The 12,533-nt window shown below is 41.8% G+C and overlaps 1 protein-coding gene across 1 annotated transcript; it reads left to right on the top strand.

Annotated features, from left to right (window-relative positions):
- Positions 1-2,656: 2,656 nt before the first annotated feature.
- Positions 2,657-12,233, top strand: LOC138980585 (geranylgeranyl transferase type-1 subunit beta-like). Its single transcript, XM_070353487.1, has 9 exons — positions 2,657-2,840; positions 3,817-3,941; positions 4,584-4,651; positions 6,380-6,531; positions 7,227-7,359; positions 8,558-8,603; positions 9,069-9,253; positions 10,479-10,587; positions 11,803-12,233. Exons 1-9 carry the CDS (start codon positions 2,740-2,742, stop codon positions 11,946-11,948), a joined length of 1,065 nt encoding a protein of 354 aa, XP_070209588.1. The 5' UTR covers positions 2,657-2,739; the 3' UTR covers positions 11,949-12,233.
- The last annotated feature ends 300 nt before the right edge of the window (positions 12,234-12,533 follow it).

The following is a 12,533-nucleotide window of genomic DNA, read 5'->3' as shown; positions in this document are numbered from 1 at the left end:
TAACTTGAAGTTCATTTGAAAAAAAAGTAATAATAGCCGATATTGGGTGAATGAGACAGAAGTGAAAGTGAAACATCTTTTAGATCAGTGTGGAACTGACGGGCGCAGTGGCGTGGTGGTAAGACGTCGGCCTCCTAGGCTTCAGTGATTGGGTCAGTGGTCAGTCAGCCTGCCGACGGTTCAGTCGAATCCCGGTAGCTGCCGCCTGGTGGGTTAAGAGTGGAGATTTTTCCGATCTCCCAGGTCAACTTATGTGCAGACCTGCTAGTGACTTAACCTCCTTCGTGTGTACACGCAAGCACAAGACCAAGTCAGTGCGCACGGAAAAGATCATCTGTAATCATGTCAGACGAGTTCGGTGGGTTATGGAGGTCTCCCTATTGACGTCATCACTTCGTGCGCACCGGGGCTTGGAGGGCAAGAAGCCACCGCGCCGCTTAGCGAAAACATGGAAGCGTGGTGCCGATCGCGAAGTTTCGCTGCGGCGATTCCGTATTTGCGTCGACGATTTGGCTAAATTTCATTCAAGATGGTGAATACTTGTTGCATAATCGGTTGCACAAGCCGAAGCAACAAAGAAAATGCTCTTGCATTTTTCAGAATTCCGAAAGTCGACGCTGGAGGAAGACACCGAGATTTACTCAACAGCAGTATTAATTTTGCTAATGATTGAAACACCGATTCACTCGCTTTTTGACTGAAATGTGCAGTTTGAAACAAGATTCAACACTGCTTATGTTAATGCCATAGCTTTTTGACTCAAGTGTGTGCCTTATTCAATGCTGGTTAGCATGTCTGTATAGTTTATTGACAAGTGTGTGATTTAAAACAGAAACAAAACTGTTTATGTGGATGCCAAACCTGAAACACAGTATTGATTTGACTTGTGTACAGTATCTGTATGACTTGTGCTGGCTGGCATGAGTGTAGTTCCTTTTTTTGCTTCCTGGCTCAAGTGTGTATAATTCAAAGCATTTTCAAGACTCAACACTATTCCTTATTTGATTTTGAGATCTGATGCCAAGTGTGCGTGTGTACAGTTCTTTTCTTTTTTTTCACTTTTTTGTCAGTTTTTATATGTAAACAGTTACCGTTCATTGATTGGAAACACTAATTCACTCATTGTCAGACATGTGATTTTTGACTGAAGTGTGCAATTTGAAACAGATTCAACACTGCATATGTTGATGCCATAGCTTTTTGACTGAAGTGTGCAATTTGAAACAGATTCAACACTGCTTATGTTGATGCCATAGCTTTTTGACTCCAAGTGTGTGCCTTAATCAGTGCTGGTTAGCATGTCTGTACAGTTTATGCTTTTTTTTTATTGAAGCATGTGATTTTTAGTAAGAACTAATAAATACATTGTTGTTGCAGTAACGTTTTTGTTCTTAAGACTTTTTTTTTTAAGCTTGCGTGTGTCTTATCTGAGACATTTCTTAATTGTGAAGAATCTGGTGAGTGATTGTCAGAATGAGTGTGTATCTGTGTAATGGCTCCTTTGTTTAGTCAACAAAGTTAATATGTTGAGCCCAGCTGTCCCAAACGGAAAAATATGTGTCTGGTTTGTCTCAAAACAGTAACGTTTCACAAAATTGAACAAAACTGTTGAAAACACACCTACTGGAGCTAACAAAGGCAGAGATTAGGTACAAATCAAAAGTAATGTGTTAAATATCACACTCACACCAGCTTCACATTCACAGAGTGACAGATTGGTAAAAATTAAAATACATATAATGTGTTCAACGCTTTATTTAACTGAACTGTCATTGTCAACATATATATAAAAATTAAAAACAAAAAACACGTAACACTGAATTCAGGGAAATTTTTAGTTACTGTCTTCAGCAGCACTAAAGTAAAAAGAAATAGAAAAAATAAAAAAGAAGAACAAAAAACACACACACACATTACACATTTACAGGTTCACAATAAATGTTCTAAGGTAATATCAAAGTAAGCACTAAAGCAGACACCAGACTTGATCCCAAAAAGGAAAAAAGAATCGCTTCTCCAAACGTGACATACAAAGTTAGAAATACCATTTCTCGAATAACAATGAAATGAAAACTCACACACACTGAAGCAGAAATAATAGGTAATCTAAAACTAAAGAGCTTCACACATAAACATACAAAGTTAGAAATAGAACTACAAGTTCTTGAATAATAACAAAATGAAAACTCATGCACACACACTGAAGCAGAAATTATATGTAGTCTGAAACTAAAGAGCTTCGGTCAATTTCTCCAAGTATCGCACTTTAGCAACGTCACTCAATGATGTAATGTACTTCTCTTTTGGCTGGTCGACCGTTTTTGTTCCTGATTTTGACATTATTCAATTAAAACACTCCCGAATCATCGAGCGGCGCACTGACGCTACTAGCCGTTCCGCTTCTTGCCCTCCAACCCATTTCTGCGTATCACGTGACACCGCTCCGAAGTACGCAAAAGGGAGACCTCCATAGAAACACGAAAATACGCCCAGCATGCCTCCCCCGAAATCGGCGTATGCTGCCTGAATGGCGGGGTAAAAACGGTCATACACGTAAAAATCCACTCGTGCTAAAAACACGAGTGAACGTGGGAGTCTAAGCCCATGAACAAAGAAGAAGAAAAAGAAGAAGTGTGAAACATCCTATAAAGGGAGGTCAGCACCACACACTTGATAGAGGGACACACCCATTTTGGTGCGAGTTACTCCCCTTACCCCGGTGTTCTGCACTTCCTGACAATGGCCGATACGGGAAAGCTACACAGAGAAAAACATGTCAAGTACTTCAAGCGGATGCTTCAGATCATCCCGGGACAGTTTGCGTCGCTGGACACACACAGGTTTGTAAACAGGTCGAATTTAGATCATAAGTTGTGGGCATTTCTCCCTGATCGTGAAGGAAAGGTGTTCCAAACAGGGCTAACTTTCTTCTCATCATCGTGTGTAGTTTTTCTTTCGTTTGAGTGACTTAGTCATTTCGCTGTTTTCTTTCGTGATAAAATTCTGAGTTCTAATCAATTTTCAGATTGTTTTATTGTTTTCTTTCCCCACTGCGAGATTGAAATGAAGAGAGGCAAGAGCATCCTCGGATCGTTCAAAATTATGCAAAGTCTCAGATTGATTGTTCTCGTTGTTTTCATTGGTAAACAACGGTGTCACTATGGCAGCTGACGTCAAAATCGGATTTGTTGTTGTAGCTGTCATTGATCAGAGTTAGATAACTTCCACTTGGAAGAAAAGCTTTTCATTAAATGTTCAATCATGCATACCTTTTCTGGAGCCCACGTACGCCCACTCCCCCGGCCTTCTCTCGAGATTGCTCTCTCTCTCTCTCTCTCTCTCTCTCTCTCTCTCTCTCTCTCTCACTCACACCCCCTGCCTATCTCCTGCTCTGTCTAAAGGAATTGGTTAATTCAAAACAAAAGTTGTATACAATTTTAATTGAACAATTTGGATATATACCTATGGCAAAGTTAGTGCTGTTCCCTCCAAAGACCTACAGTACCTGTCCTACTATCTCAAAGTATGTCATTATTGATTATAGGCGTCGGACATCGGTCATAGTCTGAATAATTGCCACAAATGTCCAGTCAGGTGTCGGTCAGATCATACTTCATAAAGCTGGGGCGGAGTCCCACGATTAACGTTTTGCATCGGCCGAAGCGCTTAATGTGCACTGCAGATCGCAGAGCTGGGTGCCAGATGGAAATTTGCAGTACATTATAACATGTGCAAGGAGCTTGCTTCGCTGTTGGCTCTCAATTACATGAACAATCTTAAACACTATCATTATTGTTACGTACATTGTATGTGCAGAATGACCATTGCCTACTTTGCCTTGTCGGGGCTGGATCTTCTGGGAGCATTGCATGAGGTTGAAAAGGAAAAGCAAGCCATCATAGAATGGATCTATTCTCTCCAAGTGGTCCCCAACAGCTCAGGTATGAAAGTAGCAAACTTTTCTAGCATGAAACTTGAAATGAACTGCGCGTAAGGGCAAGAAATAAAAAGAAAAGACAAATACTGTGCTTTCTAGTATGAGTTCATGAAGATTGAATCGATTCATTTATTACAATGGTAACTAAGATGTGAGGCCCCTCCAGTGAGAGGACACCTCCCAAAAAAGGACATTTTCACTGATACATGAGCTGATTAGTGATTTTTGTGTGAAAAGCTGATGTAAATTCAAACAGCAGGATGTTTTTGAAAATAAATTTTCTTGCTTTTGTTCTGCCCTGGTACTTTTGTAACATGACTGACTTTGGTTGATAAGAAGACGTACCCTAGATTAATGATAAAACCAATGGGACCGAATTTTTGGGTTGGTGGGTGGGAGATTTGTTCCTCTCCTTTCACACAGTTTCATGTGCTTTCTGTGCACTGTATTGGGAATGTTTTAATGGATTTTTTTTTTTTTTAAGTTCCTATGTAAAAAAAAGCCTGGGCAGATCTGAGATGGTGAGCCACACTGTGTTTACGGGGAAACTGTAAAGAATATTATTTTACTGTGACAGCATAGTTGCACACATGTGAATATGTGTTTATTCAATTATTGTGCCAATGCTTCCATCTTTTAATTTCAGGAACAAATTTACTACATTGTGGGTTCCGTGGGTCTTCAACATTAGGGCATTCTTTTGATACAAAGAAGGTAACTCTCTCTCTCTCTCTCTCTCTCTCTCTCTCTCTCTCTCTCTCTCTCTCTCTCTCTCTCTGTCTCTCACCTTCTCTTTGTCTCTCTCTCTCTGTCTCTCTCTCTCTCTCTCACCTTCTCTCTGTTTGTCTCTCTCTCTCTCTCTCTCACTCTCTCTCTCACCTTCTCTCTCTCTCTCTCTCTCTCTCACCTTCTCTCTGTTTGTCTCTCTCTCTCTCTCACTCTCTCACCTTCTCTCTCTCTCTCTCTCTCTCTCTCTCTCTCTCTCTCTCTCTCTCTCTCTCTCACCTTCTCTCTGTTTGTCTCTCTCTCTCTCTCTCTCTCTCTCTCTCTCTCTCTCTCTCTCTCTCTCTCTCTCTCTCTTTCTCTCTCTCTTCTTGCTATTCTTTTATTACTCTTTTTGTGTAATGGTACAGTGAGAGTCGGAGTGGCGCTTGCCTCTCATGCTGGAGGTCGTGGTTTGTCCCCCACTCGTGGCAAATACAAATATACCCCATTTTTCCAAACACTCTCCAGTCCACCCAGCTGGAAATGGGTACCTGACCCTATTCAGGGCCGGGGAAGGCAAGGGAAGCGAGGAAGAGGAGATGGGCACCGCCCTCATAAAGCTGGCCCCAGAAAAGTTGAGATCTCTAACATCTCTCTCCCCTACGATCAAATGAGGTTATGGGAATACCTTTACCTTTTTTACGTAACTTTTGACATAAAAAGAGTAGTCCAATCTTGAGGATGAGGGCTTGATGTTTTGTCTTTTGACCCAACCTTTTTGGCTCACGTAAGTGTAGCCTATGCGATCGTAACTTTGTCTGTCTGTGCGTGCGTATGTGCGTGCGTGCGTGCATGTGTATGTCTGTGGTAGAAACTCTAACATTTGAAGACGTCACATTACATTGACGTCACATTATGACGTAAGAGGGTTAGACGTCACGCGAAGGAAGTACTGAAAGTCTCGGTCATTATTATTTTGAGCGGGCCGAGACTACATGCAGACAGACAGATCTAGATCTAGTGTCTCGCTTTCTTGCACAGTTTCACCTATGCTCTTTCTCTGTGTGTGTGTGTGTGTGTGTGTGTGTGTTACTGTTTGTCGATTTCTTACGTGAGCCTTGATGGCTTCGCCTCTTGTTTAGATAAATATTATATATATATATCTATATATATATACGACTTGTGTCTGTGTGTGTGTGTGTGTGTCCGCGATGCACGCCCAAGGTTCTCGATGGATCTGTTTCAAATTTGGTGGGCATATTCAGGTAGACCCCGGACACAACCTGCTCGATGAGATATTTCAACACGTGCTCTCAGCGCGCAGCGCTGAACCGATTTTGGTTTTTCTCTGGCTCCATTCCCAGTAACTCTTTCTTATCTTCTCCAGTGTTTTCAGCGTTTATCTCCCTTCCTTCGTGTGGCGTCAATCCATATTCCCGTTTCTATTTTTAGAAGGTCACTGTCGACAACGCTCAATCCATATTCCCGTCATACTATTTTTAGAAGGTCACTGTCCCGGCGAAGCCGGGTATTACTCTTCTCCAGTGTTTTGCGTGTTTATCTCCCTTCCTTCGTGCGGTGCACCGGCAAAGCCGGGTCCCCGGCACAGCCGGGTATTCGGCTCAACTTCTTCCCGGCGAAGCGGGTATTCATCTAGTATATATATATATATATATATAAGTCAAACTGTTGTCGCTAAAAGAATTTAAAAAAATTAATGTTGTGTTAATTGTGCAGAGCCAGCAACAAAACATAGCATACGACAGCGGCCATGTGACCATGTCCTACACGGCTCTGGCGTGTCTGCTGATTCTGGGAGATGACCTGTCGCGTGTCAACCGGCCGGCTGTAGCCGCTGGACTTCGCAGTCTGCAGCAAGAAGATGGAAGGTACAGTGGAACCCTGCGTTTAAGACCTCCACAATTCTGAGATAGTCAGCTATGTCTTAAAAAGGAGTGGGTCAGATGGATGGTACTCTGGAGCCCTGCGTTCAAGACTTCAACAAATCTGAGATAGTCATGTCTTTTAAAAATAAAAAGTTTTTCTTTTAACGGAGGGAATTTTATAGAGGTTATGAGTTGAACGTATGGAAAGAAAGAAGGGTATTATAAGTGAGGTGGGGGGGGGGGGGGGGGGTCGGTCACTGTACTTGTGTTGGGCTGCTACACAGAACAAGCCTACAGAAGTGTTCAGCAAAGTACATAGATGAAGGATCTGTTTTTGAAATGACAGTGTGTTTCGAACCAAAACGATGGTTTACCTGTCACATTTCCCTCACAAGATACAAGGGTGCATCTGCTGCATGTTACACATTAAGGTTTGTGAACTGTGCATGCTGTGTCAGGCACATGTTGAACAGTTTTTCTGTCTGTTCTTACAGTTTTAGCTGTGTACCAGAAGGCAGCGAGACAGACATGAGGTTTGTGTACTGTGCATGCTGTGTCAGTCACATGTTGAACAGTTTTTCTGTCTGTTCTTACAGTTTTAGCTGTGTACCAGAAGGCAGCGAGACAGACATGAGGTTTGTGTACTGTGCGTGCTGTGTCAGTCACATGTTGAACAGTTTTTCTGTCTGTTCTTACAGTTTTAGCTGTGTACCAGAAGGCAGCGAGACAGACATGAGGTTTGTGTACTGTGCATGCTGTGTCAGTCACATGTTGAATGACTGGAGCGGCATGAACAAGGAAAAGACCATCAGCTACATCCTGAACAGTATAGTAAGTATCTTATCCCCGAGTACGCTAGTACAAGGGTCCAGCAGACTTTAATTGTCTGTGTGTGTGTGTGTGTGTGTCTCGACTTAACAGCTTATTGCTGGGAAACTACTAGGCGCAGTTCGTTCAAAAGTTGATACACTAACTTGATAATAGGTCCGATTGATCGTATTAAAACTTCATAATGTTACCTGGGACCTAAATGCGAAATAAACCACAAAAAAACGACTTGGCGGCGGGGGGAATTCGCGGAGCCACAGCCAGCCAGGCAGTCTCATAGAACAGCCGAACGCGTCACACATTGACGAGAAATATAGCGTCATAAAAAGATTACGTCACGGTCAAAAGTCTTTGACGTCTTTTTCTCTCGCGCGGTGTGTGTGTGTGTGTGTTCATTTTGTGCACATGTGTTAGTGTTAGTGTTACTGTGTGTGTGTGTGTGTGTGTGTGTGTGTGTGTGCGTGCGCGTGCATGAGTCTGTACTCGTGTGTGTGTGTGTGTAAGAGAGAGAGATAGAGAGGAAGAGAGAGAGGGAGTGAGGGAGAGAGAGTGTGTGTGTGCATTTTCACTGTGATCAAATTACAAATAAAAGAGAAAGGCCAGTCACCACGCACATCCTCGGCTCGCATGCAATGTATTTATATAGCAAAGGGAATGCCTGTAATTCACACAGATCAATCACTTGGTCTTAAACGTGCACAAGACAAAAACTTTCATACTGGGGGAGCGAGCCAATCTGAAGAGTACTCGGGTCCAGCGCGAGCGGTTTTTATTCACAACACACTTTTTATAGCTATTTCCATACTCACACATAGTGATATGTAAGAACCATGATTATGACTTGGGTTATTAACTTTGAGGCAGAACTTGTTGATTTTGTCACAGTAATAATTGGTTATCAAGAGGAAGGTGGCTTTATGCTAGGCAGGTAAGGGAGTGTGTGTGTGGTCAAAGTTTATTTGATCTCTACAGACGGCCTTGAAAGATCAGAAGTACCTTCTATATTACCCACAGACTGTTGAAACAGAACCTCTTGTCATTGTTTGTCAGCCGGTATGAGCACCATTTTAAATTCTGTACACAATCATTTTTCAAGAGTTTGACAATTACCTTCTGAACTGAAGTCAGCATGTGGGTGGGGGGGGGGGGGGTTGACCTATACCTTAAAGATTATGATCATTGCTTCTTTTCTTTTCTTCAGAGTTATGAAGGAGGTGTTGGACAAGGACCAGGGGGAGAAGCACATGGTGAGTTCTGTTTTTTTGTTTACATAATAATAGTAATAATAAATTGTTTATCTATAGCACAAGTCCCGATTCACAGCTCCAAGCACTACAATTCCAATAAACATCTCACACATACACACAGAAACGCACGATATACAAATCATGACATTAGAAAATACAAACAAACTTGTGTGAAGGAAGCAGATGATTTTTCCTCTCCAGAAACTTCTCCAAAAGTTTTGAGTAAAAATCGTTATTTGACAACTGGAGGATTTTCAACAGAATACATCTGGGAAAAGTACTTTTAATTGATGATTTTGTTGTTACATATATAATTATATGCTTTAGTTTTTTTTAAAATCTGTCAAGGGGATCCAACATTTTCGGTTTCTTTGAACCCCGCCCTATGTTTGAGGGATGAACTCAACATGAGCTTATAATACTACAAGAGAAGAAGTTGAAGTGAACGTGTTTTCTTTGTCACAGGTGGTCCAACGTTTTGTTCCATAGCTTCCCTGTTTTTGATGGATGAGCTAGACATGAGCTTAACGCTACAACAGAAGGAGAAGTTGAAACGATGGTGTATCTTCCGTCAGCAGTCGGGCTTTCAGGGACGTCCCAACAAACCTGTTGACACCTGCTACTCCTTCTGGATTGGGGCAACTTTACAAGTGAGGCATCTTGGCATACTCCAGAATTAGCCCCGCGGTAGCGCATGATCAGTTTGAGATTCAATTGTAATGGATTGACGGGCGCAATGGCCAAGCGGAAGGTTGTGGGTTCAAATCTCAGCCGTGTCTGGTGGGTTAAGGGTGGAGATTTTTCCAATCTCAAAGGTCAACTTATGTGCAGACCTGCTAGTGCCTTATCCCTTTCATGTGTACACGCAAGCACAAGACCAAGTGCGCACGGAAAAGATCCTGTAATCCATGTCAGAGTTCGATGGGTTATAGAAACACAAAAATACCCAGCATGCTTCCTCCGAAAGCGGCGTATGGCTGCCTAAATGGCGGGGTAAAAACGGTCATACACGTAAAATTCCACTCGTGCAAAAACACGAGTGTACGTGGGAGTTTCAGCCCACGAACGCAGAAGAAGAAAGAAGAAGAAGGTTGGTTAATAGAAACACCAAAATAGCAAACATGCATCCCCCGAAAGCAGTGTATGGTGCCTAAATGGCGGGGTATAAACGGTCATACACGTAAAAATCGTGGGAGTTGCAGCCTATGAACGAAGAAGAAGTGTGATGGCGAACCTAACACGTGTCTAAATCAGGCCATTGCTGGCATCTTTTTACAATTTAGTCTATCTTTTCTTCCTTTGTACATTTTTCATTTGTTTACTTATTGATCTATTTGATTATTTATTATTTTGTCGCTGAGTGTTGAATGTCCACCTTAAAGAAATACTAGTGCAGATCGTTTTCACAATGCAGTCCATTTTTGGCACAGACTGTGTAGACAAAAAGACTGTTATAGGGTTATCTCCCTTCACCTGTGATCTGGTGCATGCAGAGACCGCTTCTTTCTTTTTTAGCTGAAAAGGAACATGTATTTGCAGGGACACAAAGAAAGGTCCAAGAGTTTTTGTTTTATCTACAATCACAATAACCATCTTGTCAATTTAAAAAATGAAAATATTTATTTAATTTTTAATGTTGCCAAGCACATCACTGTGGGGCGTTTAATCAATGAACCATTCTTGTTTCCATTTTTCAGAGTAATTTTGATGTGATGCTGTGGTAGCAGTTTCTTGTGATAGATCAGCTAACAGAGTTTTTTTTCTAAAAGCATGCTTGTGGATTTTAATTGAGAAAGATGCATTATACATGCACTCTGTTTATGATGTTTTCTTCCATCTTATACTGAGACTTTTGCCTTTTGGGTTTGTTTTCAGTTATTGGGTGTTCTAGACTTGACCAACTTTCTCTGCAGTCGCACCTTCATTCTTAGCACACAGTCAGCCATCACTGGTGGCCTTGCCAAGTGGCCTGATATTTCACCAGGTTGGTTTCTTCAGTTTTTTTCTCTGCATTATGTTTCTGCCCTCTTGTGCATCTTTTTATTGCGTGTCTGCCCTCTCATGCCCTTGTCTGTCTGTCACTTGTTAATGGCTCGGGTTTTAGTTTGTTTGGTCATCCTGTACATGAATTTGTTTTTCAGTTTCTGTGCTGCAGTTTCAGCCGCTTTACCTGGCACAATGTCACTCGCTGCGTTCATGTCTTTTGGGCATAGTATTCTTTCTGCCTGTGATTTGTGTTTAGTTTGTTAATTCAACAGAGATATATATAAGTGCGTATAGCTCCTCTGAATGTACACCTTTGTCTGCATGTCTCTCAATCTGACTGTCTGTCACCTTGTCTGCCTGCATTATAATAATAGCAATAATGATAGTAATAATAATAAACACTTATTAAGAACCCTCTCGCAAGAACTCACGGCGATGTACAATATCAAAAATACACACACACACACACACATTGACACACACACACTGACACACACACACACACACACTCACACACACACACACCTACATACATGTCTTTGGAGAGAATTATTGACATCAGTTCGTTGAAGCCTTGTGACTTTTAGAGACAAAACGGCTCTGGGGCGATGAAAACGTGTTTGTTATAAGAAGGGTTCGTTATGCAAATGAGTTCAAAAGGTTCGTTGTAGCCGGAAAGTAACAAGTAAGAAATAGAAGGCTGTCTGCCGGGAAATCAATGGCTGTTCGTTAAAAGCAGGATTTCGTTATACCCAGGTTCGTTATAGCTGGACTCCACTGTACATACATACATACATACATACATACATACATACATACATACATACATACATACACACACACACAACACACACACACACATACACACTCACACACACAGACACACAGAGACACAAACACACACACACACACTTACACACACAGACATACATACATACACACACACACACACACACACACACACACACATACATACACACACACACACACACACACACACACACGTACACATAAATACACACACACACACACACACACACACATACATACACACACACACACACACACACACACACACACACACACATACATACATACACACACACATACACACACACACACACACACACACACACATACATACATACACACACACACACACACACACGCATGTTTGGTACGTTTCATTCATGGCAGAACATTGCACTTTCAGACCCACTGCACACATATCTGGGGATCTGTGGGTTAGCCCTGATGGGGGAGCCAGGACTGGCCGCCGTCCATCCAGCCCTCAACATCACTCAGCGGGCAGCTGACCATCTCTTCAACCTCCAAAAAGTGTGGGAAGATGGCTCTTAACGCTGTGTACAACTGTAGCTGGTTTTATACCCTGTGTGATTTGTCTGTTGTCTCTAGATCTGTTTCCGTGCATGCATATTTGCTGCTGTGAAAGCGTGACGAGAAAGTTATTGGCATTATGGAAAGGAAAAAAGATTAGAAATGACACAGAGTGTTCTTTATATAGGGTGAAGAATTACAGGGGTTTACCTTGTCTAACACCTCCAAAATCAGAAATTGTGGTCTTAAACAAGGACGGAGTCCTAAGTTTGAAGCAAATTTATAGACATTTGGAACAGGAGGGGGGGGGGGGGGGTGATCGGTGTTCGGAATATATGTGATTTTTTTTGTGTAGATTAGGTTTCTATGCATGCATGTTTACTGCTGTGGGAAAATAAAGTAAAGAAAGGAAGTTATAGTATGAGAAAAAGGAGAAAGAGAGAACTGCCCTACTTAAAGTAACTTTTTACAGCATACACGCATTGTAAGATAATTAAAATATAATGAGGATTAAACACTGTTTTGTATCAGGTTTTGCAAATGAATGCATCGATGGCAAATAATGCTCAGAAGTAGGACGAGAACTCCTCATAACAAGAAGAAATT

The sequence above is a fragment of the Littorina saxatilis genome, linkage group LG1 (genome assembly GCF_037325665.1).
Source record: "Littorina saxatilis isolate snail1 linkage group LG1, US_GU_Lsax_2.0, whole genome shotgun sequence".
NCBI classification, from domain to species: domain Eukaryota; kingdom Metazoa; phylum Mollusca; class Gastropoda; order Littorinimorpha; family Littorinidae; genus Littorina; species Littorina saxatilis.
The sequence above is the reverse complement of the archived record's forward strand: the minus strand, read 5'-3'. Positions and strand labels throughout refer to the sequence as shown.

Excerpts from the sequence above, each read along its gene's own strand:
- LOC138980585 (XM_070353487.1), top strand. The coding sequence starts at position 2,740 with ATGGCCGATACGGGAAAGCTACACAGAGAAAAACATGTCAAGTACTTC. Across the intron at positions 4,652-6,379 it reads ATTCTTTTGATACAAAGAAG|AGCCAGCAACAAAACATAGC; the intron begins GTAACTCTCTCT and ends TTAATTGTGCAG. Across the intron at positions 7,360-8,557 it reads GCTACATCCTGAACAGTATA|AGTTATGAAGGAGGTGTTGG; the intron begins GTAAGTATCTTA and ends TCTTTTCTTCAG.